The sequence below is a fragment of the Salminus brasiliensis genome, chromosome 4 (genome assembly GCF_030463535.1).
Source record: "Salminus brasiliensis chromosome 4, fSalBra1.hap2, whole genome shotgun sequence".
NCBI lineage: Eukaryota > Metazoa > Chordata > Actinopteri > Characiformes > Bryconidae > Salminus > Salminus brasiliensis.
Window position 1 is genome coordinate 34,969,458 of NC_132881.1, and position 27,060 is coordinate 34,996,517.

A 27,060-nucleotide genomic window follows, 5' to 3' on the forward strand; every position below is an offset into this window, starting at 1 on the left:
TAGCATTTGCATCGTAGCCCTGTCCATACTGCTGAGTAATGGCTCTGGATTGAGAGTCATGCAAAATTAAACAAATGAAATCCTGGTGCAGTCAAATCTCAGCATGCAAAGCTTCTAACTCGATTGTCTAAAGCAATCCAGCTTATCTCAGTTTTGTGTTGTGTACATACAGAATGCTCTATTACAAAACTGCAAACTACTGCACTCTTAAAAGGTTCTTCAATGATTCTTTAGTAAAGCAATGCTTCTCTATCGAACCCTTCAGGTGCTTAAATGTGTCTTTGCTTAGTGAAAGGGTTCTTCACATTGGTAAAAAAATATTTGGATGGTTTTATATTATATGTATATATTATATGCATATTTATATATATTATATTATATGTAGCACCAAAAGGGGTTCATTATTAGAAACTCCTGCAGAACCTGAAAGTGTGATTGTAGCTCAGCAGTGTTGCTGTGATATAGGTGTTTGTAGCTAAAGTGTTGCTAAGGTGTTGCTATAGTATATGTGTTTGTTGTTAAGGTGTTGCTAGGCAGTTGCTATTGCATTTCCTATGGGGTTGCTATGGTATAGGTGTGGTTTGCTATGGTGTTGCTAGGTGGTCGCTAAAGTGTTGCTAGGTGGTAGCTAAGGTGTTGCTATGGTATACATGTTGGTTGCTAAGGTGTTGCTAGGTGGTTGCAGTGCTGATAAGGATAAAATTGCTTTCAGCACCCTGCATGGATTTCTTCACCATAAAGCTCTTTTTTAAAAAGATGCAAGATTGCAAAACCTCAGTTCTTCTCAGTTCTGGCTATCGAACAAAATGTGTTGTTCTTAAGTTGTGATAATGAGAAAACATGATACAGTATATAGACTCTTTATTTCCAGTGAAGGTTTATTTTACTTTTTGAAGACAACAGGAAAATATATAAATATATATCTGTATACATATCTATAGACATAAATCTGTCACTCCACAAATTGTATTGTATGACAAGGATCTGTAAAAACTCACATAATACAGAAATGTCCAATGGGTCACACTAAGACTGAATTTACAGACTTTAGCAAACTTTATCAGACTGTCCACATTACTTTTTTTCCAGGTTTTACAACTTTTTAAACATTCAAACAGATTTGCTATTGTTTCCCTTTAATTGTGACTTCACACATCTGAGTAAAGTATGTGACCCTTATGGTCCTCCCAGGTAATGCACAGACTGGGCCTAAAGGCTAACTTGGTCACATCAAGCTCAGGTCTGCATTGGTACCAGGTTTGAAGCAAGTGGTCCATCTGCTCCTTTCTGGTAATACCATGGAGACGCTCCTCTTCCTCATATTCACTATGGCTTTTTCTGGTTCGGAGGGTGTGTGGAAGGGGCAGCCTGAGAATCATGTCATCATGCATGCCCTCGAAGAACTGCACCACACATTTCCTGGCAAACTCTCTGGCATGAAGAACACAAGTCTCATCAAAGAGCTTCTGCTCCATGTCCAGGTAATTGCTCCAGTAGCGTGTCTGGAGGAAAGTGGCGTGATTGAAGCATGGCTTAATGACTCGAGCCACCGCACCGAAAAGAATGAGGAAGAGGAGGATGGACCAGCCTATTGCCTAAAAGAGTTCAGAATGCAAAGATTAATTAATTACAGACATTGGTAATACAGTCTTAACATAAATCTGGTCAAGTTTGTGGTTCATGTTTGTAGTAGAGATGTGTGAGTGTGGAGAACATTGTAGGTATAAAGAGCTTTCTTTATCAACCACTTCTTATTATAAGCATGGAAATAGATATTTGGAATATTTGGTTCTTTATGGTTCTTATACTTCTATGTCATCGCTCAAAGAACCATTTGACGCACATACATTTTTAAGAGTGTAGTGTCTCTTTAGTGTCTTCAATCAATAATCAGTGTCTGGCTATAATCTTGCTGGCTATAATATTTAAACCCCTTAAGAATGTCCAAGATCCCAAGATGTCTAATTACCATTTAGTAATGGTTTATAACTCATATAGTTCATGCTCTGCTGTCGAGTTTAAAAAATGAATCAGACTTAAATGCATCACCCTGGTCTATAGAATCTCTATAGGCACCAACACATTTCATCAATCATATGGAAGAACTTACCTGGGAGTAACAGCGCACATAGCGTGAGACCGCTTTACGAAAGCTGCTGTTTTTAAAGATGACGTCTTCCTTGCAGGGCACCTTGGCCAGGATCTTGACCAGATCCAGCCCAGTGTTGTTGGGTAAGCCAGTAAAATGTTTGGGGTCCACACTCATACTGAATGCACAAATGAAACACTTTCCATCCAGCAGGGTCACTAGGATCCACACCATGGGAGCTAACAGGGCCCGCTGCATCATAGCTGAAAACAGATATCTGCAGAAGGGTCGTATTTTTAAATAAACGAAAGAGAAATAGTGCAACCTGATATGCAAATTGAATAATATGATATGAAGTTATGCCGGCATTACAGACAACATGCTTACTTTATAACAGCTGGGTTTTTTGTCCTTTTGCCTGCTGGTCTGGCCCATTCCTCCATCATCACTCCAGTATGTCGATTAATCATCACTCCCAAAAGGAAGAGTATAACAGGGGGCACAAACATCACCCCCAGAGCGTACAGTTTGTTATACTGAGGTATACACGGGCAGTTGAAATCAAAACTCGTGTAGAGCTTCACACTTACAAGTGCTAAGATGACACAGATTCCATTGGAGATTGACTCCGAATTTGATTGGAAATATTGCAGAACCAGCTTCAGGCGATCCATACCACAATTTGTGCCCAGGTACACTCAGCTATACACGGAAACTGGATTACAAGAGATTGTCTAAAACATGAGAATGCAAGCCTACTGTCTGCTGATGTGTGACAAACAGCTTACTTCAGTATTCACACTGCTGAAGTCAGAGGTCCTGTTTAAAATCCAACTCTTGGAGAATCAGTGAAAATGTCCTATGTCCTATGTCTTTCAGTCATAGAAATAATCCCATCGCTCTAAACCCTTCCAGTGTACTGACATACTGATTTATTCCACCACAGAACAAAACGCCTCTACTTTGCCTGCCTCTGACACACCCAACAGGTGCAGAACCGCCCCGCAACAAAGGTACTGCTGCACTGGAGCTCTGTGAATGAGGGTCTCTCTTTTGTGCAGGGAGAATACAGTCTCTGAAAGTCCTTTTCTTTTTCTAGGGGAGGACATACAGACTCCCAGAAAGAAACAGGGAAATATTCTTACTTCTGAGGTTTAAAGGATGCCAAGTGTATAACTTGCTGCCACTCTAAATATTCTGTAGGTGTAAGAATGAGGTTATATTATTGGGTGTTCTTGCCGTAGGCCGCACTTTATCCATGACTCGACCTTTCCTTTTTAACTGGCTGAGGGCGAGTGAATTGTGACCGGCCTACACCATTGCGCCCTCTGCTGGTGGTAAAGCGGCGAAGCCATGACGATTTCACATTCTCACAAATCTTGAAAGCAAAAACATTGATTATCTTCATCTACTCTCTACTTAATCTCAGACTTTGAAAAGGGCTGAATTGTAATGGCTAGACGGCTGCGTTACCGCAGTACTGTAACAGCAGTTCTGTTTGAAAGTAGAAGCGTTGGTTTGCTGGGTATGTAGTACCCACCAAAAGTGGCCCAAGAAACGACAGCGGGTGAGCTGGCTTCAGTTGGCTTCGTGGGCACCGAAGGGTTATTGGTGCAATCGATAGAGGTCCCACCTCACAACTTGTGGACTTGGGGCCAGATACCACAGCACCCCTTCAGAGGTCACGCGGAGTCCATGCCTGGAATGGTCAGCTCCATTGTGGCAGCAGAGGGGGCCTCCTCAATATTAAGCAGGTGGTGCTAATGTTTTGGCTGAGTGATGATATAGTTTTCAGTGGAAGTCGAAAACATTTTATTTTATTTTATATATTTATTTTATTTTTATTTTATAAGTCGTTTTGGAGCATTTATATTGGTCAATTTAACACACATTTAAGAATTATTTGGATATAAACTAATAAATATAGTGTTCTATAAACATTATTGCATATACTTTATGTATTATTTATTGTGTGGTTATATATACAGTTTCAGGGAGAAGGGTATGGCTTAAAAACACTTTTCTATTTTTCTTCAATTACAGTCCATGCATTTACCTTTAAAAAATATTAAATATTTATCGACAAATAATATTTAAAATCAAACCACATAATTTTAGACCGTTACACTCACACATTAAAAAAATATTTTTAAAAAAACGGATTATATTTTTTACATTCGCGCATTAATCGTTTAAAATAACAATTGTAATTTTAATTTTTTAAAGATGTTATTTTAGGAGTTATACGCTCTGTGTTTTGTGTGTGTTGTGTGGTGGGCGATACACGTGAGCACAAGCTGAGTAAATTCAACTGGTCCTGCCCATGATCTTTTTATAGGAGAGGGAAAAATGGCCTCATGAGGAGACTGCTTCCAGGAAATGACCAACATGCTTCTCCACCTCGACTCACAAACAGACTAAGAGGAAACAGCCAAGTCTCATTCAGCTGCTGCTACATGGCGCCACTTTCTCTTTCTTGTCCCAGCGCGATGGGCCAGTCCATCCTCAGCCTCTCGGACTAAACGGCAGGTTTGTGTTTTCTTACATGTTCTGCCTCTTTTGGGGGTTTTGTCTCTTGTCTGAATCATTCTAGTCTAAAACTAGCTCGCCTGTGTGTCGTGATGTAGCTATACATTAATGTAGCCGAAAGTTGTTCAGAAAGCAGAGGGGCATAGTTGTACCTCTCCATCTTTCAGACACATCTGTCATATAAGAAACACGATCTAACAGCAGTTGTCTGATTTCCAGGTTATAAACTGCTTTAACGCAGTTTAGATGCGGAGATGAAAACGAGGAAGTTGTTCAGGGCCGTTATTAATAACCCAGCTGAACGTCATGGCCTAGCTTATACGCAGGCTTCTCATCTCATGTGTATTTAACCTAGGAAATGCTTTTATTATTCAAGTAAGCATAAAGATACATCATTCTCAAGCCATAAGACATACTTCTACAACGTTTTGTAACACCCCTGCCCTGGAGGACCTCAGTACTGCTCAGTTCACACACTTCCCTGCTTGATCACCCTTATTTATGGACCTGCTCAGAAGATATGTGTCAGGTTTTAAGCTTTAAAGCTTTTGTGTTTTAAACTGTGTAAGTCTGGCTCATGCTGGACTCTTCACTGATCTTTTCATGAAGGATCTGTCTCTGACAGCTGAGCAGATGTTAAGCAGATGTTTTCCAGAACTACACACAACATATGCATTTTAAAATATGCAGAATTTTAGTATTGTATGTAGAAAGCTTTGTTTAGGTCTGTGCATGTTTCAGGTAGACCCCTCCTAAATACATCCCAAAGTTTAAGTGTGTTAGCTGAGCAGTGCTGTGGTCCTCCAGGGTAGGACTTTCACACCATGTTGCAGACTGGCTCTTGGCTTCCACTTGTTACTCCCACTTATAGAGATTGTCTGAGTCTTTGCAGGCGATAACTATTTCCACTTGGCTTTGTTATGCAGCTTGGATCATGACTCAGATTAGCTCCTTGGCAATTTGTGAAACAGAACATGTTATATTGTTCATTTAGTGTGTGCCCCCTACAGTCACATATTTACACTCATATACAAACACTGTGACACTTTCTGTTACAATATTATGGAAACAAGGCAGCAGAAAGTTAATTAATAAATTACAATACGTTTTCCCATCTAAACCCCATATATAAAATCTTTGTGTTCTGTATAATCCTCTTATAGCCTTGTTCATAACTGACTGAATGATAGCTGTTTGACATTACAGTACAGTACAGCCACCGTAAATAAAGGAGCACTACAGTCTTTGTTGTAAACATGCCAACTTGCTGCCATCATTGCCCACAATAGTGTGAAGATTGAGATTTTTCGGTTTAAAGGCTAGGAAAATTGTTCTTCTGTTGATGTACACTATATGGCTAAAGGTATGTGGATCCCTGACATAACACCTACATGAGCTTTTAAAACCATGTGTATTAATATGGAGTTATCCACCCTATTGCAGCCATAACAGCCTCTACTTTTTTTGGAAAGGCCCATTCTACTGCCAGGTTTTCTATGGAAAATTCATGGATGTGTGTTTGATTTTATAGACCCGTTAGAAAAAGGTGTGGCCGAAACAACACAACTTGCAAGTTTGCAATGTTTCCTAGTTAGCATTACTGCTGGGAAGCTGAATATTACATTTCCACTTCTGGTCTTTGGCATTTGCTTTCATTCAGAGTGATATTGTGAATTTTGTCAAACTGATGTGGATAAGAAATTGCTGCACTAAAGAATATTACATAACAAGGCAAACAATATATTATTAAATGCTAGTACTAAGCCAGAATGTCCCTTCAATGTCAGTATGTAGTATCTCATAGATATGAAGATAGATGGGATGCAGTGAAAAGCCCTGTGTGTGAAGTTTTCCCTAGTTTCGCAAATAACCCCACATTTCAGAAAGGTAATTGTTAATAGTTGCTCTGTAATAACCCTATTTTGTGTACTTACTCATTTTGTTGAATTTGTGTATAAGTGACAAACTAACTATTGCCAACTGTTGTACACTTCTTATGCAGTAGTTCAACTGTTTCTCAGAAAAAGATCTCTGCACATTACGTAACTTCCCTTATTGTTTATATCAAGTTCCTTCCGCTGTTGTAGTTCTTTGAACAAACTTTGAGTAAACTATTGCAGGAGCTTTCCTGTAGGTTTAAGCTCAATGTTTTGTAATGGCCACACTATGAAGTCTGTGAACAAAAAAACAAAAAACAAAAAATAACTAAATAAAATACAAATAATAAAAATAATTAGATACATAATTCCTAATTATATGTATAATTATAATTATATGGATAATTGTTGACTCAAATAAACCCATAGAGCATTTATTAGCAGTTTGTGTCGAGGGCCGAGACTTGTAACATGAAACCATAATATAAACTTGAGAAAGTAAAGACATGTAAATACAAACATATTAAAAATAATTCTCTCCGATAGGTAACCAACAGAAAAACTTCTTGGTTAGAAAATGTGCAGCACGGTTCTGAACACACTGGGATCCTTATATGCTGTAACTGCAGTCTAACACTGTTAGATAAACATTTTAATTTAGTTTAGAACCCAATAAGACATGGAAACAGTGTTATCAGTGGATGTTAAAATTAATCTAGCTAGGTGTCTCAAAATGCTCTACAGGGGTTATCTGACTTCCTTCCACACAGTCTGGTAGCATCACAGGACTCACAGCAGGATCTATTTTTGGTTTAGCTTTGGGGGTGGTATCTAATGTGAGCACTGTTTCTGCAAACAGCATTGTAGCAATGAGATCATTAGTATAGCACAAAGCTCTTCTAACATTTACTAGTTTTTTTGCTGATGTTTTGGAAACCAGACCATGAAGGGAATTTAGGATTTGAGTGCCACATTGTAATGTTAACTGTATAAATTGGCAAAGTAAATATATACAGTTTTAGACATATCCTAGTGGGCCAAATTGCTGTGCATTTCCCTAGAAACTTACTTTGACAGCAGATCTGTTTGAAAGTAGAAGAAGCATTGATTTCAGCCTGAAGAATGTGTTTGTTAAGAAGGCAGAGTTATTGTATACATATTGTAATGTTGTAAACTGACCTTTCCACAGATACGAAATTAGCAATGCAGGGAGCCATAGCACGGGTCTGCGTGGTGGTGGCAGCTGCCATTCTCAACCATCCACTGCTTTTCCCAAAGGAAAACACTACCATCCCAGAACAGGAAGATGATATTTTGGCCCGCATGAAGGAGCACGAGGAGAAGCTGCAGGCTGAGCGAGAGCGGCTCGAGCAGGAGATTTCTGTGGCGGATAAAGAAGACCAGAACTCGGACCTTGACACCTACGGCTGGTACTTCTGGAGTGCCCTTTCTCTTGTCATTTTCTTCACTATTGAGGTTTGTAGGCAAGATTTGATTCCTGGAGAAACACCTGACCCTGCAGAAGATGAGGAAAGCTGCACCAGTGGAGGATCTGTGAGTGCTAAACATCTGGTCTTAGATAAAGGTGTCCTAAGCAACTTCTGCGAGACCAGCATTCATCCCATTGTCCATGAGAGCGGTAGGGTACGAGAGTTTGTCGAGGGCTTTGCAGATGACCTTCTGGAAGCTCTTAGGAGCATTTGTGACCGTGAGGTTGACATGGAGCTTGAGGACTTTGTTGGTGTGGGCAGCATGTTTGAGTCTTGGAGGGTGAGTAAGCCTCTCACATGTGATCTCATTGTGCCATTTGCAACACCAGAGCCTTACTGTTTCCAGTTCCATCTGTGGTGCGGTGTGCCCTCTGACATCCCACTGGACCTGCAAGGATGTGGAAGGATTAAGTTGATAAAAACCAGTTGGAATTGCCCAGACTGCCTCTGTGGCACAGCCAGCCTAGCCGAGGATATGCTGTGCCTGCTTCACAACAGAAACGACGGGAGCAAAGAGGATGACCATGCCTTGGAGGAGCTACTGTGTTCGAGAAATACTCCTTATCTGTCTAAAGATCAGGTCATGAAGTGGTTCCAGATCTCTGTGACCAAAGCATGGGGACAGATCTCTCACAAGTATGAGTTTGAGCTCACTTTCCGCAACTTGGATTTCCCCGGAGCGCTGAAAGTCAGGTTCAGGTCGGGAAAGGTTATTGTTCTGAACATTACGCCTGCTGTTCAGCTTGAGGACACAGACGCATACTTCATCTCTCACTTTCCTTCAGACAGTGGTACCAACTCCGACATACATTGGCATCTTTCGTTCACTGTTTATGAGAGAAACCTGCTTAAGCATATGGCAAAGACCCTTCCAGAAAACTCTTGCCACCTCCGGTGCCTTCAGCTTGTGTCCTTCTTGCACAAAAAGCAGACAGGTCTGATGGGCAGAAGTGCTCTCACAAACTACCATTTAAAGACTGCTCTCTTGCATCTGCTGCTGAGCAAACCTTCTTCATCGTGGCAGGCACGGAACCTGGACCAACGGTTGCGGGACTTGTTGGGCTTCCTACAAAAGAGCTTGCAAGAAAAGAGGCTCAGCCATATTATTATAGGAAATCCTCTGGTCCCAGACGAGATTGGGGTTCCGACAGTGTTCCTGGCTGCAGAACCAATAAATCTTTTCAGACCTCTGGTGTTGCAGAGACAAATCTATTCAAAGATGGTGGAGCACTTTCATGATATGCTCAGAAATGCACCAGTGCTTATTCAAGAGTACACCACTCACCTCCCTAATGGTGACGTCTGTCATTGACTCAACTCAACAACTGAGTCATAGATGGATTCTGCAGTGGTGGAAATTACCCGACTGAATAGCTCACTGTTCAGTCCTGGAGACTTTCAGACTATACAGGAAAATGGTTTTACATGTATATAAGGCTTTTATCTTGGCACTGAAAAAATTGCAGTGATGCTTAAGATGTCATTCAGCTTTTAGGCAGCTATTACTGTAGATTTGAATTTTATGAATGGCACCACTTATTAAAGATAAATGCATATTTAGTATTATTGTACAGGTAGAGCACATCCTGCCCACCCAGAAGGCCTATTTTGCTCAAAGGAGATGGCTGTGGCGTCACCAGGGGATCAATCCAGCGATCTCTTGATGATAGGGAATACAGTCAGGTTATACACATACATAATTGAAGTACAGTCTCACAGTGTGTGGTTGGATAGAGGTGAATCACCAAACTGTGCTGGCCCTCCGAAAAGCAAATGGAAAAACTGGTGTAGAACCTTTTGCTACAGACTTTAACACAAAGCAGCACAGAAATTGTGTCCATACCTTTTAATGAGCAAGCAGTGACCCTGACCTGGACACCAAACAGGGACTCAAGAGCTCACCCCATAAGACCAGTAAGGTTGAATGCCAGAGCTTTAATTTAACGTTAATATGTAGATTTAACTGCTGGTAGCTCAGTGGTTACATTGTTGGATTACTGGTCAGGGATTTATGCACTGCTGACCCTGCACTCTGACCATGGTTTTCTAAGATATGCAAAAGAAGAATTTTAATGAACTGTAGAAGTAGCTATATATGGTAATAAAGACACATTGTTACATTGTTATAAGATCTTACTCCTTCACGATCCCGAGGGTACAGCTGCATGCTTAACCACAAAGAGGTGTCATTTTACCTAATCCATGAAGAGTGAGGCTGCTCTACTGTTACAGAAGCAAATGCCCACTAAGACAAGTCAAGGCTTCCTGTTCCAGGCAGCAGTGAATAGTGGAATTGTGAGCATAGATGAGATTTATGAAAGTGCAGTATAAGCCACCAACATTACAACAAATGTGGTACAGTCATTTAAGCATTGGCCCTACTCTTGGGAGATCACCAGTTCAATCGCTGGTCCCTGGCCCTATCAATGGGAGATCACAAGTTGGATCCCTAGTGTTGCTACAGCCATCCATGAGTGGCTGTGACTCATGAGCGGGGCCCTCCCTTTCCCCCATTACTCTGTGTGATGCCTCCAAGCGTGTCCAGCTATCCAATGACATTGCATTAGTGTCAGTTCAAAAAGATGCAGTGGCTTGCTTAATGTGACTCAGAGGAAGCACATGCTTACACTCTCACACCACTGGAAGCAAATGATCGGGGTAAGTCCCAGCTGGGTGGGAATAATTATATAGATCTGATGTGGATATGGTAAAGAAATGGTTCTCTGGCACAGGATAATGTAGCCTTAAGGGTAACTCAAGGGTCCATGCTCCTTTTGCTGCCATTGAATGGGAATAAACAAACATACGAACATTTAGATACTCAGTGTTCCCTCCATTTTTAGTTGGCAGCAGATACTGCTACTTTAAAAAGGGCTTGGAAGTGCTTAAAATTTATACACAGCAATATTTAGAATTCCACACACTTTGTATTACAGGCTAGTGTAGAAGTGTTACACATATGCACATACCTCATTTTTGACCATCAACAGTATTATGAACTCATTTCATAATGAGCCTGACTAACCAGTATTCATGGAATTGATCTTAATATGTGCAGAAACATAATAGTCCTAAAAACTTCTGCAAGCACAATTTGAACCCTTTTCTTGTACATAGGGAAAAACATCTAAAATGTATATAGAAAAGTATATAGACAGTATATATTGTTCAAATAAACATCTCTACATATTTGCACAGTGCATGTTCAAACATGATCAGAATTTACAAGCTTGAATGTGTTCTGAGTTTTACCTAGGCTATGACAAGCAGTGTGCAGGCTCTAAGGGGTACTTGCCACAATCAGTTAGGGCAGTAGGTTTAGATTGTTGGCAGCCAGTCCAGAGTCCACCTTATCTAAAACATTTTCCCAGAGTACTAAGACTCCTCACACTTGAATTCTGGTCATACCAATTCAGCTCCATGACATAATGGGAGAGATACGGGCAAGCATACTGGTACAAACAAAAAGCAATGTAAAAATAAGACTGAGGATTTCAATAATGTGACAATACATCATATTTCTATTATTAATTCTTTATCTAAGGGCTTTTATTTTGAAATTAGTTCTGAGTGTGTTTCATGTCGGTCTAAAAGGTAAAGATAAAAACAGGACTTCTGGATTCCAGAAGTCTGCAGATAAAAGAAGAATTCAACATATTTTGAGTTTAAATGTCAAGAATGTCTGTGGTTTGGAGGCTAAAAAGTTTACAATAAAGTGTGTAAAACAATAAAGACTTTAGTTTTAAATACATCTGACCATTTCCTTTTTTTCAGTATGCTAGTAAATTTCCATTGCTCCACTGCTTTTCTGTGCTGAACTTAAGCAAAGCATTATCAGTTCAGCCAGAATACATCTGCCTATAGAAAGGAGTTCACTTGTTTCAGATGGCAGACAGTACTGGTTTTACAGCATTTGTTTGCTTTAAATCCAGAACATGTAGATGCTTGAAAAGATAAAACATTCCCAACCCACCAGAAAAACACACAAGAGGTCTTGCTTCAAAGCTTCAAATTATCTACTGCTGTTTTAATGCTGCACAAACATGAAGCCATACAAAATGAAACAAATTTAAGAAATGCCATATAAAGTATTCATGACAGAAAGGCTGTTTAATAGATAACATATTTTTTGTCCTTTTTTGTGCATTAATGGATTAGAAAAGAATATGAGGCCATATCAACTATAGCATTGACATAAGTCTATAAACCATAGTCATAATTGGGATTTCCAGCCAAGTATGAGTCAAAAAAGGCTTTGTGGGTAGCTGGGTTGAACATGATGGCCTTCACAGTTGGATCCTCTTGTATGTGCAAAGTCCAGTTCTTGAGCTCCGTAACGCCATCCAAATACCTTTGGAAAGAAGAGTGCACTCTCAAATGCATACATAGGTATTTACCCTCCAAATACAGGGGCAGCTTATATTTACACACATAAAAGGTATTACTATTGTGTATGTACTGTACGTTGTGCCACCTGCTGTACAGATTTGGCTCACTGTGCAGTTAAAGCAAAGTCATTGGTGAGTCACCAGCCATGTTGACATTTTGACTTAAAACAACTGCGATGACTTGGCACTATTTCTGAATAAGAGGCCTGTTCCAGGAATCTCCAATATCAAGCAAAGATTAAGAAAGCTGCTTTTGAATAATCTGCACAGTCATTCTGATATGAAAGAAGTTGTGTTTGCTCTGTTTTAGCTCTATTCAGATATTGCAACACAAATGCCAGCTTTTTGTTTAAGATTTGATGCAAAGAAAACATACTGCTTCAGCTGCCACGCCTCGAATCTCTCAAACCATGGCCAGATCAAGTAATCAATCATAGAGACTGAGTCACCGCCGAAGTACTTGGTTTTCTTGTTCACCAGCACCTGGCAAAGATAAAGAAATAATACACACAGTTAAGAATTCATATAGGTATATATGTTGGTGAGAAGCAAAGACACTCATACAGTATCACTAACTTTAGCTAATGTCAGATGTTCGTGTTAAGGTATTTATTACCCATTAAATATATATAGTTGAATTCATATGCCCACTCTTTAGCCAAATGGGGTTGAGGGGGTTTGACTATTACATGAGTTACCTTATTGAGTTTGGAGAGTTTCTCTTTCAGCTCTGTTTCCAGCGCAGATACATCCTCACCTTTATGCTTGGATCCAGGGATCTTGTAGAATAACGGAATGATCTGAAACAACAATTAGAAGAATTGACACATTGGGCAGTGGAGGCTTAGCGATTAGAGAACCAGGCAATTGATGACTGTGAGTTTGATACCCAGACTCTGCAAGCTATCTAATGCATTTATCAACATTTCTTTCTCAAATGAAAAAAATAACTGTTGTCTAAACAAAAGTGTTTACATAATTCTTGCAGGTTTTAATAAGACATAAGTGATAAATCTTTAACATTGTGACTAGATCCATTCAGGAGTTAGCATGACCCACATCAAGAGTGTAAACTAATCCTGAGAGGGTCAAGATGATCAGGAAAGAAATGATGAACACGTAACAATGGGTTTTATGCAGTGGATCTAGGCCGCTTCTACCATACATTTGCAATAGCCGTGAAGCTGACCATCTATAACCCCTTGTATTCATTGTGAAGCATTTTGAAAGTCTTAATACGTTAAACACATCACTGATGTGACATCTAGTGGAGATGTATTGCAACTCTGGGCAACGTTAAGGTCAGAAATCAGAACACAATCCTCCTGTTGGAGGTGGGTATGGAGGGGAGGGGGTTAAACATAATATCACATTACATTTTAAAGAAAGATTATATGAAAACACGATTTTTTGTCTTATATTATATGGTATTATATGATACACTGTGCACAAAATGAGCAGGCATGTGAGCTAATATAGTAAAAATACACATTTCAGGTTAATTTTATGCTCATATTAGTTATTGATACCTTTTTAAAAAAAGATTCCTGGACTGTACTTTTACACAAGAAATACACTGTAAATCAGCGGGAAAGAAACTTCTCTCACATTTGAAACCATAGACAACAACATTGACGAAGTCTATGACTCCAAGTCTGCGTGTGCAAGTAGTGGGCATACCTTGGAGTAATCCTCCAGCAGCATTTTCTGTTGGGCTTTCTCAAATGGGTCAGATGGCAACAGTTTCTTCTCAGGATACACTTCATCCAGGTATTCACATGTGATCGGAGATTCATAGATCACTTTCCCATTGGGCATCTCCAGCGTTGGCACCAAACCAAGAGGGTTCTTCTCCAGATACCACTCCGGTTTTTCTTTCAGATCGATGTTCACTGTTTCGTAGCTAGATCGAAATTGGAGACAATTAGAGAAGTGTTGTTCTCTGTTCAGATCTGTTCAGAACTATGAATCCTTCTGAAGACAAAGACATTATGTAGTCTTACGTGTACACCACATCTACTTACTTAATACCCTTGGCCTGGAGCACTAGTCTTGTTCTCTGGGCAAAAGGGCAGAATCTCATGCTGTAGATCCGTATTTGGCCCTTGGGTACTGGGCCAGGAGCGCAGCTCCCTGCAAAACAGACATGCAAAAGTAAATAGAAGTCAGAAGATAAACTCACTATAGGCTTCATATAATTGCTGTGTTACTGTGTACAGTATGGCTTAGCATGGTTCATATTTAAGTTATATTCAGGTTAATTACACAATTCCAAAGTATGAAATAAATGTAGCATGCATAAGAGTACAGAAGAATTGCATATTTTTCTCTGATTTAGAAAACAGTCATTTGAGTGTTCACTGTTTAGTTTTAGCAGAATATCCACTTTTACTAACTCATTTTCGCACGGTCATTCTTCATGTCTAGAAAGTTTCAATGGCCAGAACAGCTCGTTTCGGTTCTGCATGGCACTCTAGGGAGGAAGGAGGTGAAGTATGTAAAGTCCACAGTTCTACACTTCTTTACCTTTAGCGAAGCATTTCTGAGTCGCAGCCATAGTTTAAATCAGGACCTGCAACATAAACGCAAACGTTTAACCGTGGTAGCAAAGAAACCCCAAACAGTACATTCCTAGATCCTGCACGATAAGATGTTACATAACATAAAGATAGAGCTTACTTCGTGGGAAATGGGATTCATTATTCACTTTTTCATTTCAGGCACGTTTTGGGGTTTACCATCACGATAGTCAGTGCTAATAATGACAACATGAAGAATATAGCTGAAGACTCACCTGTTGATCGGATCACTTTCGATCAGACAATGCAGACCAGTTACGACAGGAGGAGGAAGTGTCAGTTTATACGTTTTTGCTTCCAGTGCCCGTATTGGGACAAGCCCCACCACCTACACTGGGCGGTTTACTCGTATATACAAATTATTAGCCAATCGTAGCGCAGGGGCACTGCGCGAGTACGACCAGCCAACCAATCCTAGCCGAGGAAGGCGGGGCTTGTCCCAATAACGGTGAGAAAAACATAAGACACACGGCAGGGGTTGGCTTTCGCCGACCTACTTCGACCAATCAGCTCCCCCTTCTCAAAGTAAAAGTTACACCGAGTGGTCTTATAGGAACAATACTGGATAGGCCAGTTTAGGCCAGTAATCACCATCTTTCTCATTGAAATCTACCTTCTTGCACGTTTCATGGTCATAGTCAGTATATAGTGACTGTCTGTAGCAGATGTGGTGGAATTGGTGGCCACTTGGCAAATTCTGGGCCCTATGCACAAGCAGTGCCCATGGGCACCCCCCTCAACCCACTATGTAGGCTAGGACACACAATTCTATAAACCGATGTATTTACCCAAAACATTAAATGTACACTAGTTAACAAAATGTATTGTGATCTTTAAATGATATTAATATTTAAAGGAAAATAAAAATCCCACTTTTCACCCCACTACGACGCCCCTGCCAATTGGTACGTATTTTAAAGACCTTTCGTTCGTTCTCCGTCTCCTCCGGAATCTGCATTTCCATCTTTGACTTATTAACAAACACCCGTTTACTGGATCAGTAAACTGAACCCCTGAGTAAACAAAAAAAAAACCCTCAATAAAATTAATGTAAACCCAAGAGGAACTTTCATGACTAAATAACACAAAGCAACATGGTTCTGCTGCTAAATCAACGCACTCCTGTTTTTCCAGCTCTGTTTACAGGTAAACAGCCATCGCCACCACTGAGCCATTCTTACCCATTCTTACCCATTTTCACTGAGTGGATGTGAACTTCCAAATCTGTGCCAATGAACCAGAGGAAGGGTATGAGGGCCCTGCTGGTTGGGGTAAACAGAGCTGGTCTCTGTATCTGCTCTGTATTTGATCATTTCTTTAACTAGACTTATTTCTACCCTCAGTACAGCAGGCTGGTCTGGTCAGCAGAGCTCAGAGCTCACCAAGACTGGACATTACTGTGTAAGTTAGGAAAAAACTCTAAAGCTGCCAGACACTCTAAATGCTGTTACAGATTTAAGCATGGCAAACCTCTTTAAGCTTTAAGGCAGCTTTATTCAGTAATATCTGAGGTGGAATTTCAGTGGTTGTCTTCTTCAGAAACAAAAGTGTTGGTATTCCTCAAAATCTAAGCTTATGCTGTGGACCTAATAAGTCATCAGTGAATGATAAGCATAGCAAATGAAATGTCTCTGTGTTAACCACTGCTATGTAATATCACTCATGGCCAATAACAGAAACTGCAACTAGGACCTACTTTTGGTTTACTGATGTGACCGAGCATGCTCTAGCCTCTCATGTGAAAACAGTCATTATTACATGGAGATGCAGAACCTACTTACTGCTTAAGCATGCTGTACGCAATGACTTAGCAAAAATAATTCCACCAAGAAAGGGTTCCTCCACTGGTGGTCATCGTTAGAAAGCTAAATCCAGCCAACTAGTAGTCATTACCTGACCAGGGTTCTTGCTCTTTTCTCATGAGTAAATTCCTTCTTTTCCGTGCTTTATTTCTAGAATAATTTTTCCACACAGAACAGAGGACAGAGAACAATTATGTTTATTTGTGATGTACAGTAAACAATTTATGAACTTATCAGATGAATATGTAAAACAGCCTGTGAAAGGAATATAATGAACTGTGAAACAATGTAGCAATGAGTGCCAATGCTTTGTGTAGAGCTGATCTTTGAACAAAAATGGAAAACAATGATTCATGACTGACAGTGTGATTTGAAAGAAAAACATTAAAGACCACCTTAGTGACATCCTCAGAACTGCAAATTCACACAACATTGGCCTTACCTCAGGCCTGACATTGCACCTATGACACTTCTCAGTTGATTTAAGGAACAGGGTGAAAAGGGGGGGGAAACACATCAACATTAGCACCTTCAGGTTCCCACTCCATAATCATGGACCATGGCAAACCATTCTTAACCAACAATCTGACCAGTACTTAGTTTTTCTTTTGAGGTCAGCTGCTCTGTGTGTTGGACTCTGGATTTTTCTTTTCTGGACTCTCATTTACCTATTCCAAGAAAACATTTAGTCTAAGATTCATGATACTCTTCATCAACTTTCACAAGCCAAGTTTGTTCTAAAACCTTTGGCCATGATGCCCCCACTCAAACATTCACAGTGAGCCTCTAAAGTGCTGCTGCTGATCAGTAGAAGTCGAATCCAAATAAGATGCTTAAAATCTTTAAAAAAATAATAAAATACATCAGCTCATACAGAACAGATTAAGTTGGTTTATATCAATAAATAAATACTTGAGTATTTAATCTGTATGTATGAAGTATGAAGTCAACAGTTGGTGCTACTGTGCCAGTTAAAAATACATTACATAAATGGCATTGTTGTCACAACACTTCAAACCATAAATTCAACAAGTTACTAAGTTGAAAAAGGTGAACGCCAAAAGAAACCCAATTGTGTGAAGCTTATTAATAGGAGATCCGAGAATAACTGGTCACCAGTCATTGGCATATCAATAAATCTATAAACGTTGTGATTTTGCAATCAGGGATTCATATCTAGTCCAGCTCCAGTCTTGATCCTATGAACAAGAGAGACACAAAAAAGGCATACAATTGTAAATAATATATATATATTGACATTAAACTGATTTGTGTTTGTATGATAGTTTGGTGCTCAACCTGTAAATTATTACCTTAGCAAAAGTGTTACTGTTAAAAGCTTTAGGGTATAAACATGAACAGTACTATTTCAATACATTGACTGATATGTCTGATTTACCATTATACTCTCAGACTTTTCATCAGTTGTCTCTTGCAGCAGACTTGTGAGCTGACTTAAGTACCTCTGGTTCTCCTCCAGTAGATGGTTGACAGTTTCACTAGAAAGTACAACAATTTGGGTTCAGTTGTAGCAGAAAACACAACACTATCCTTTGAAATGTACCAGAAAAATATACCCATCATGTGTTGCATGCAGTGACAAGGGTAGGCGTGGCGAGCAGGAGGGCTGAGGATGGGACCAGGCTGACAGAGAGGCCGACATCTCTGTGCTGTGGCTGCGTGTGGTGTTCTGTGCCTGGAAGCATATATTCATTTCCCTTTATTGCAAAAACAGCACTTTTAGGAAGCAGAAAACTGCATTATTGCAAGGAATTGTTTGTATACATTTCGGGCAGCTTCCCTATTTTTACAAATGTGATGGTGTTTATCTGAACTCCCCTGTATCAGATTATGCCACCACAGAATATTAAAAAGTACTGAATGAGTATTTCTTGTTTAAATCAAGCCACCCCTGCTGGTTATGTTTATGCACACTTGCAGTCCTGCCAGGAAAACTAGTGGGCTGGCCGTTAACCATTAATAAAACATACCTCTTAAAGAAATCATTGACAATCCAACATCTTTCGGATGCTATATTGTAAAACTTGTTTCTTGACAGCCTGATCTAATTGTTTTGGTGTATCATCTTCCTGAACCCAATCCTGTATTTCTGAGTGAGTTTATCTGTTCACTTGGCCACATCTGCTCAAATGACTGGTGATTTTAATATATTAGTAGAGATCTTCAAATCTTCGATCACATCTACCAGATATCTGACACAATATCAGAGTTATTGATAAGTAATTAATTGTACAGGCAATTCTTTCTGAGTCATGCTCCTGGGGGTTTCAAAATTGGCTTAAACATCTTGATTAAGTTGATCATCTTACACATCATAAGCTTTTAGGCCCATTTCATCTGGTTTCAGGAAAACAGATACAGTAATTGTCAAAGTCACCAACAACCTTTTCCTCAATGCTGACTCGTGTTTAAGCAATCTTAGTCTGTTAGGTGTCACAATTAATTAATTAAACATTTGATTAATTTGTATTTATTTATAAGTGTACAAAATATATGTATATTTGCGCCACTTTACCTATGAATAAATACAAATTAATCAAATGTATAATTAATTGTATTTGATTATTAAACACATTACTTCTTGTTGTTTTTTTTTTGCTTGTTTTTATCTCACTGATGTATGTAAAGCGCTTTAAGCCCTTAATACTCACACAGGCAATTTTCAATAAGTGCCAGAACTCCCTTTGTCTCTTCATCTGCATCTGCATGACCGTGCTGTCTGCTTCCTTAATGTTCTCTAGGGTTTTCTCTATCTTGGGGAATAAGTCAATGATCTTCTGTTTGCTTAGCAGAATTTTGCTGTCAAAAATAATGACACAACATACTTAACTTTGAAGACAAAAGCAAAGCATCAGTTGAACTTTTAACAAATGAAATGTGGAGCTTTATAATTAAGGATTGCTTGCATTATTAGAACAAATTACAAATGAATTGAGCTCATTAGTGTTTTTTTTTCTCTCATATACACACATTCACAAATTGTCCTGTGACGCAATCCAGCATGTTGAGTATACGTTACTTACAGACAAAATAATACCACAAAGTAAATACACACATTCTCTACAGATGTTCAGTTCAAAATGCTTATTCAGTTAAAACTGGTTAAACCATTTACCTGAGATGTGCATAAAGGTCCTTTAGCACTCTGTCTTGATTCTGGACAGTCTGAACAATGACTTTCACCATCTCAGAGCTGTCACTGTAGCCATGTTGAGGATCATTCACTGTAGAGGGCATGAAAAAACATCTCAAAAACAACATAATATCCAGCCTTTAGTCATGTGACCCAGTCAAGACTTTACGATAGAGACAGTTGATTAAATACAACTTGAAAGGACACCGCTTACTTTTGCATTTTGCCTTCAATTGTTTGTAGAGTTCAACAGCTTTTTCCTCACTGAAATGCAATGAGGTTAAGTGAAAGTTTAGTGAAAAGAAAACACTGCTTATGTTAGAAATTAGCATAGGACAACATTAGGACAATATTTACAGTTGCTCCATTACGTCTCCTTGGCGACGGGCATATGGACTTCTCTGAAGCTCAACAATCTCTGAGTGCAAGGCCATAATCTCCTCATCCAAGTGTCCAACCTCTGCAACCTTAAAGCAGGGAAAATAAATTGGGCAAATAAGAGAGAGCACCCCTGGTCAACGTTTCTGTTACACTGAACAAGTGAGTAGAAGATGAACTGATCTCCTGAAGGCAGACGATTAAGGATGAAAAATGTGCATTGTAGATTTTCATTATAAGTTTTGTTTTGTATGATTTTAGAGTGAAGAAAAGAACCAAACACTGCAAGCAATTCAAGCTCTCACATAACTTTTACCAAAGTCTCAGACAGTAATTAGATTGTTAGAGCTATGGTTTGTTTACGGTCATCGTTTGGAAAAGCCAGGGGATGCAAATGTCAAAGTTTTTAAAGGCTCTGACTTCTTAAACCTTGTTCTTACGATCACCAGCTACGAGCTCCTCTATGCAGCTGCCTAGCTCTCTGAAAATTAAATAATTGATGCCCAAAAAGCAGGAGAGGCTATAATAATAATTCTTACCAAAGAGGGTTTTACAAAGTTCTGACTACTGCAGGGTGACTTCAGAACCTTTTTTGGTTATTTTTGTAACTCTAAACAGAGGGAAAATAACCTTAATAACCTAATTCTTAAAAATAAAAATAAAGGAATGTGTCATCTTTTAACATTAAAGAAACCAGGTGATCTTTTACTTGCATAGCAATTCATATGAACATAATTTTTTTAACAGGGGTGCCCAAACTTCTGCAAATGTAAATATTTAATTCCCTCATCATACCTGCACAAAGGCAGCAGCCTTTTCTTCATTGTCTTGCCAAGCCTTCAGCATCTTTTCAGAGGCTACAGAGAGCAAATGATAAAGTAATAAGACATAAATATAAATATAAACATACATATATATGTATTTTTTTAGATATGAATTAGTCAAAAAAAGGGTTAACCATTTAAGAGAAATAAAAACAGGAAACTTACATATGCCATACTGCATCTGATCACTGTACTTCTCAAGGTCATACTGAATACTACTCTTAAAGAAATCAAGCTTGGCTTTCAATTGCTGAGAACATGAAAACATCAGATTCTTGTATCTAGTGAGGTTGGTGTTATATCGAAGAAGGCTCAACCTATAAAAGAGCATGTGCACACACAAAATCAGCCAAAATTGAAGATCAATAAACCTGAAGTAAACCGTAAACTGCATACATCTTATATGATGGACATACATGGCAGCTCGTTGTCCTTGGAAAAGGCGGCTGTAGTCCTCTTTAAGGCCACAGACATAGCTCACTGCCTCACCCCAAACCTTCTTAAGGGTACTCAAGGAAAGCTGAGTCTTGATCTCACGTACTAAAAAAACGAGCAAAAAATGACTGATTACGTATTGGTATGACACTGCCTACTGTAAGTATCAGACAGAATAATTTTGCATATTAATAATGTATGTAGCATAGAAACCTTGACAATAAGTGACATTATAATGAAGATTAAAAACAGTATATGCCTTTGACAGTATTCTTTTAAGCATCTCAGTGTCTTGTGAATCCATTTGATTTAGGGTAAGGCTAGACACTGACAATCTAACTAAAATTAATCATATTATAATACATAGTTACTGTAATATTCACGGATAAAATTGACGCTCTCTGGGAGTGCCCTGGCAGTCAAGGGTCCAGAGTACTTGGTTAGGCTCTTGTCAAACAGATACACAATATAGCTGTCCCATCCTCGCTGATGTCCAAAGATGCACAAGACAAAAACAAAAAATAAGCAGTGGGTCAGTTCCAGAGATCCAATTTATATTCAAAGAAAGAAGAGAATAAAAGTTTATAGCTCTCTTACAACTCCATCCAGGACACACTGTGCAGCAGGCTTTCTCGGATCAAGCATTACTCCTGTCTCCTGCAGAAGCTCTTGATTCAGATGTTCGATTTTTGTCTCAGCCTCAATCCTCTGCTGAAGGGAATGGAGGCCCTCCTCAGGGTTCAGCAGGAAAGAGTGAACCTGAGTTGTGGTCATGTTCAAGATGTGCACAACCTACAACAGAACATGCATCAGACACCAGTGCCCTCTGCTGGAGATTCTTGATACAGCATTTTTGTATGACAGTGGCATTAGAATGACTAACCTTCATGTTCAATATTTGCTCGAGAAGTGCAAAGCACTGTGGCTGTTTAGTGTCAGGGTTCACTCCTCCACCTCTCTGCACTGGGTCCCACTTCAGCATCAACTGCAGCAAACTCTCCAAAGGCTCCAACAGAGTCCTAACAGTAGAATTGATCATTGAACCTCACTCATCCTCAACTCTTATGATCACGGATTCAGATAAAACACTTTCAGCATTCTGTGCAACAAATATATACAAATTATATTACCTGCTGAGATTATTGGGATAAGGAAGATGAGTGCTGAATCTGACTTCTCCATTCATATCCTCCACAGCCATGATGTCTTTAGGGCCTTTGTTGCGCACTTTGCTTGTCCTGCATAACAAAAGATAATATAACATAATGCAACCTCTGTGTGAAATCATGACATTTTGTACACATTTACATACATGTTCAACCATGTGTGTTTAAATGTTTAACTGTAATAACTGCACATGCTGTAGAATGCTACCTCTAGTTCACCTGCAAATCCAAAAACTTAAGTTATTTTAAATAACTTAATGGTTCGATTTTTATGGCAACAATTTTCATTTATCACTATGTTCAACTATGTAGCAAAAAACAAAAGCACGTTTTAGGTTTAAAAAATGATAAACATGATAAACAGCATAACCAGAAAGACTAAGAATTATTGTATTACACTCCTGGCTACTTTATGTGTTTAATTGATTTTTAAAGTAACAAGAAATAAACAAAACCTCTGCAGCAAACTACTCAAATAAATAATTAAATAAAATTGGAGTGTTACTATATATATATTGAACTATTAACTATAAAATATTTGGACACCTCTCATATCTCAGAACTCATCAAGTGGAAATGTAACAACATACTAAGCCCATGAGTCGATCCAATTCACAATATTTTTCTAGATATATTACCACAATGCACGCAGTCATATTTTAGCTTTGCAATATCCCTGTTATATCCCCATCATTAGGCCTTAAGAGAGTTAGCCATTGTCATTAGAGACCATCAGTTGATTGCTGCATTGTAAACTAAATGAAATTCTCCATCAAAGTGCTTCCAACTCAAATACCACTGTTAAATGGAAAATATAAATGAAGACATGGTGCCAGGGTAAGATCTAGAAGTCCAATAAATCTCTCATGTAAAATGGATTGGTTGCTGTCTGGAAAGGCAAAACAAACCCCCACGTGACAGCTAAAGGATTAGGAGCACTGAGGAGCACTGTTCTACTGTGCAGCATTACTTGCACAAACTGAAGGGGAAGAATCATAAGGACTCTTTTATTTGACCATGTGAGTCAACATCTGAAGCCTGTAAAACAACTTCGAGAAAAGCCACAGGCATTGTGGACTGCTGAGTCTAAAATGAAACGCTTTGTGGCCATAATCAATAAAGATATTTGACAGAAATTACTGAATACAGACTCTGTGTGTTGTTTAAACTTTTGACCATGCCATAGTTATCTTTTTATTTTTGTCTACTTTTTAGTTTAACAAATGGGCTCGGTTGCCAAAATCTGCATACAACTGTACATGGCTACCTGCTTACTGCTATTGTAGTTAGAGTTCTATATATTGGTACTTTTCTGGCACAACACTGCCTGAACACATGTACACATACATTTAGAACATAATATAACATTATAATCTACATTTAATGTGTTTAAAACTGAACAGAGGTTTACTGCTATAGAAGATGAATTCCCCTACAGTGTTACTATTTCCAGCAATCATAGCACATACCACTGCACAGGCTGTAGATTGTGTAGAAAAGGACGAAAACCACAGCTACACTCAAAGATCATTGTGCCAAAGCTCCAGTAGTCCACAGTGACTGTGTACGGCTTGCTCTCAAACAGTTCTGGAGCCTTGAAAAATACAAATTAACAACCATTGCCCAATTGCCATTTCTTTTATAATTGTTACAAATAACAAATATATTCAGGTTATCAAATTTGAAAAAGATTTACTTATTTGCAACAGAACAGACATTAAAACTCAGGAATAAAATAAAGGAATAACAACAACTTCAATTCACAATTGTCAGTCACAAGACTCACCAGATACTGAAGAGTGCCCACAAAAGATGTGCAAAGGCTCCCCTGGTCCAAATCTTTGGCATAGCCCAGGTCTATAATCTTGTGGACCAGCTAAACACACAAATTTGTTAAAGTTAGAATATTTAACTTCTTATTTCAATATAATTTTACAAATTAGACTATGTGATTAACCAATTAGACCTAAGTTTATTTTAAAAAAATGTCAGGTACCTTTCCATTAATGTCCTGAAGCACAATATTCTCTGGTTTTAGGTCTCTGTGAATGATTTTGTTTGCATGGAGATACTGAATTCCTGAACCTGTTAATACCAGAACCACTTTCAGTCACACTATCTATAAAACATTCAAGTACAAATGGAAGCAAAACACATAAATATATTGTCAAAGCGGTGATACATTACCAACATCATTGAGTAAGGACAGCACCTCACTTTCTTTTAACCCACAGCAATTTTCAGGTTTGCTTAACAACTGTGATAAAAATGATACGAAGTCATGATGAAGAAAGAAAATAAAAAAATGCCTTCTCTACAGTAGGCAACGATAACATAAAGTACATTAGCCTGGGCAGGTAAAATGAGATAATGCTTGAGGGCACCTTACGAAGATCTCCTTTAGAACAGTACTCCATGGCTAAAAGAGGTAAGTCATTCAAGGCAATGTGTTTCATCTCTTCAGGTACCTCCCTTGCTGTCACCACATTGAGATGGTTTAATCTAGAAAGAGGGTTTGTCAAATATTGAACTTTGCCTCAAAAATTAAATTAATTAAAGTAAGCAAACAAGTAATCAAATTGCTTATGAACATACTTTTTCATTATCTGAATCTCTCGACTCCATCTGTCTTTGTTTTTTGCGTTGAGCTCCAGTCGACAGAGTTTCACAGCAATTTTCTCCGAGGTTTCCTACATGGAATGAATATGAAATATTTTTATTGATTTTAACATAACACAACTGCACAACAGACAATAAGAAACACATACAAACAGTTTAATTAAATATCATAACGAGCTGACTGACTGATCTGAGTGACAATTCAGACAATTTTTGTTAGCTACATTCATACAAAGTGAAATTGTAGATGAAGATGACAAAATCCTGCACCTAATAACTGAGGTTGCACATAGGGCCCAGCCCAGTCTGGCCCGACCCAGTCCAACCTACTCTCTTCACCCATATTCTCATCACCCACTACCTCGCAAGCTCTGTACAGGGCTCATCATGTAGGCACCATCCTGCAGACTCTCCCCACCTACACGCCCTGACCAGCCAAAAAACAAAATTCCTTACCTGATGTTGGTAAAGATAAACATGACCAAAGCCTCCGGTGCCTAGTCTCTCCTTCATAGCCCATGGTCCACAAACTTGAGTCTGTTTGAAAGGGGGTTTGTCCATCTAAAGGAAGAAATACCTGTGACTAGAACATTGTCCTAAAATACAGCTAGTGACCAAAACAACAACTTAACCTAGCTATAGCTACCTAGTTAGCTATCTAGCTAGCTATAGTTCAGTAACGTTAGCTAGCTACTGGCTACGACATGACCATGCCTGAGAGATCGTTCAACTAACTTTTGAGTTGATCATTTAGCCAAACGTTATAAACAACGAACTAAATACAGATACTCGGATTTTACGTTGTACATGTAAACGCTAAGCCCATCCTCCGATTATCACTGCTCGCCAACAAGAGCTAGCTAACGTTATCTTACCGCTGCCTGGTCGGGTCTGGTTTGATTCACCAATCTGTGTTGCTAGCTTGATGGAACCGTCCTCATGTAATTTCCAGATGTGAAGATAATAGAATATGTCAGTTCGTAGAGAATAACGGCGATATCCATTTCATTCTTGCGAAACCTTGTTGAAATGAATATTAGCTACTGGGTAAACATCGAACTAGCTAGCTGCGTTAGCCAGCTACACGTAAACAACTTGGTGTAACCAGAGCTAGCAGTGGGGCTAGAGCAGAAAAGTCAGCTTCACGCCAACACTTTCCTTTAAAAAACACGAAAACTGCTCTAGATAACGACCAGTAAGCAGCAATAAGTTATATTAAGAAGCTTCAAATAAAGATTTCTCCATCGACTGGAAGAGCAAGCGCTGTTGACAAGCACCCAACACACAGCTAGCTAACTGGCTAGCCTTAGCACTCAAAATCGAAACAAGCTCAATGCGCAGGCGCGCTGCGGACGTACCTCTGAGTTGACGTTTGAACTGATCAGAGATCAGCTTTCCAACGCAAAACGATGTCTTTACATATCGCCGTACTAGAAACCGAACTGATGTCAAATCAGCAATATGAACGAATCTAACTTGGCCTTTCAGGACAACGTGATACGCCCAACCAGAGGACGTGCCCACTGTTAGACACGCCCACCATGACCGCCACGCCCCCGATATGTACACGCCCACTTAACGGAGACGCCTACCTTAGACGGTGGCGAGAAGTGTGAACTGATTAGTAGAGGACCCAGGTCGTCTAAAGTTGCCATTCCCCTTCTAGAGAGGGAAAAAAACACCTTTCTTATTATTTAATTTAATTATTTTCACATATTCTAATAACTATA

At 39.1% G+C, this 27,060-nt stretch overlaps 4 protein-coding genes across 6 annotated transcripts; 1 reads left to right on the forward strand and 3 right to left on the reverse strand.

Moving 5' to 3' along the window:
• Positions 1-1,148: 1,148 nt before the first annotated feature.
• Positions 1,149-2,763, reverse strand: calhm3 (calcium homeostasis modulator 3). Its single transcript, XM_072676991.1, has 3 exons — positions 2,477-2,763; positions 2,111-2,366; positions 1,149-1,595 (listed from the first exon to the last, which is right to left on the reverse strand). The coding sequence occupies exons 1-3, from the start codon at positions 2,761-2,763 to the stop codon at positions 1,149-1,151; spliced, it is 990 nt and encodes a 329-aa protein (XP_072533092.1).
• Positions 2,764-4,439: 1,676 nt separating this feature from the next.
• itprip (inositol 1,4,5-trisphosphate receptor interacting protein) lies at positions 4,440-11,734 on the forward strand. 2 transcript variants are annotated; one of them, XM_072676993.1, is made up of 2 exons: positions 4,440-4,618; positions 7,685-11,734. In XM_072676993.1, exon 2 carries the CDS (start codon positions 7,699-7,701, stop codon positions 9,295-9,297), a length of 1,599 nt encoding a protein of 532 aa, XP_072533094.1. In that variant the 5' UTR covers positions 4,440-4,618; positions 7,685-7,698; the 3' UTR covers positions 9,298-11,734. The 2 variants fall into 2 exon arrangements, with proteins under 2 accessions (XP_072533094.1, XP_072533095.1); XM_072676994.1 differs by having other exon boundaries at positions 7,774-11,734.
• A 249-nt stretch (positions 11,735-11,983) lies between these two features.
• On the reverse strand, positions 11,984-15,261 carry LOC140554161 (glutathione S-transferase omega-1-like). Its single transcript, XM_072676995.1, has 7 exons — positions 15,168-15,261; positions 14,900-14,945; positions 14,398-14,506; positions 14,054-14,276; positions 13,072-13,173; positions 12,750-12,856; positions 11,984-12,336 (listed from the first exon to the last, which is right to left on the reverse strand). The coding sequence occupies exons 2-7, from the start codon at positions 14,928-14,930 to the stop codon at positions 12,186-12,188; spliced, it is 723 nt and encodes a 240-aa protein (XP_072533096.1). The 5' UTR covers positions 14,931-14,945; positions 15,168-15,261; the 3' UTR covers positions 11,984-12,185.
• Positions 15,262-16,933: 1,672 nt separating this feature from the next.
• On the reverse strand, positions 16,934-26,648 carry chuk (component of inhibitor of nuclear factor kappa B kinase complex). 2 transcript variants are annotated; one of them, XM_072678179.1, is made up of 22 exons: positions 26,206-26,648; positions 25,787-25,891; positions 25,307-25,401; positions 25,096-25,213; positions 24,899-24,968; positions 24,708-24,796; positions 24,498-24,587; positions 24,181-24,305; positions 22,676-22,783; positions 22,429-22,564; positions 22,143-22,337; positions 21,929-22,031; positions 21,527-21,650; positions 21,276-21,427; positions 21,082-21,143; positions 20,266-20,375; positions 20,123-20,172; positions 19,891-19,999; positions 19,427-19,574; positions 18,332-18,450; positions 18,154-18,253; positions 16,934-17,953 (listed from the first exon to the last, which is right to left on the reverse strand). In XM_072678179.1, exons 2-22 carry the CDS (start codon positions 25,889-25,891, stop codon positions 17,894-17,896), a joined length of 2,268 nt encoding a protein of 755 aa, XP_072534280.1. In that variant the 5' UTR covers positions 26,206-26,648; the 3' UTR covers positions 16,934-17,893. The 2 variants fall into 2 exon arrangements, with proteins under 2 accessions (XP_072534280.1, XP_072534279.1); XM_072678178.1 differs by having other exon boundaries at positions 21,917-22,031.
• Between the last annotated feature and the right edge of the window lie 412 nt (positions 26,649-27,060).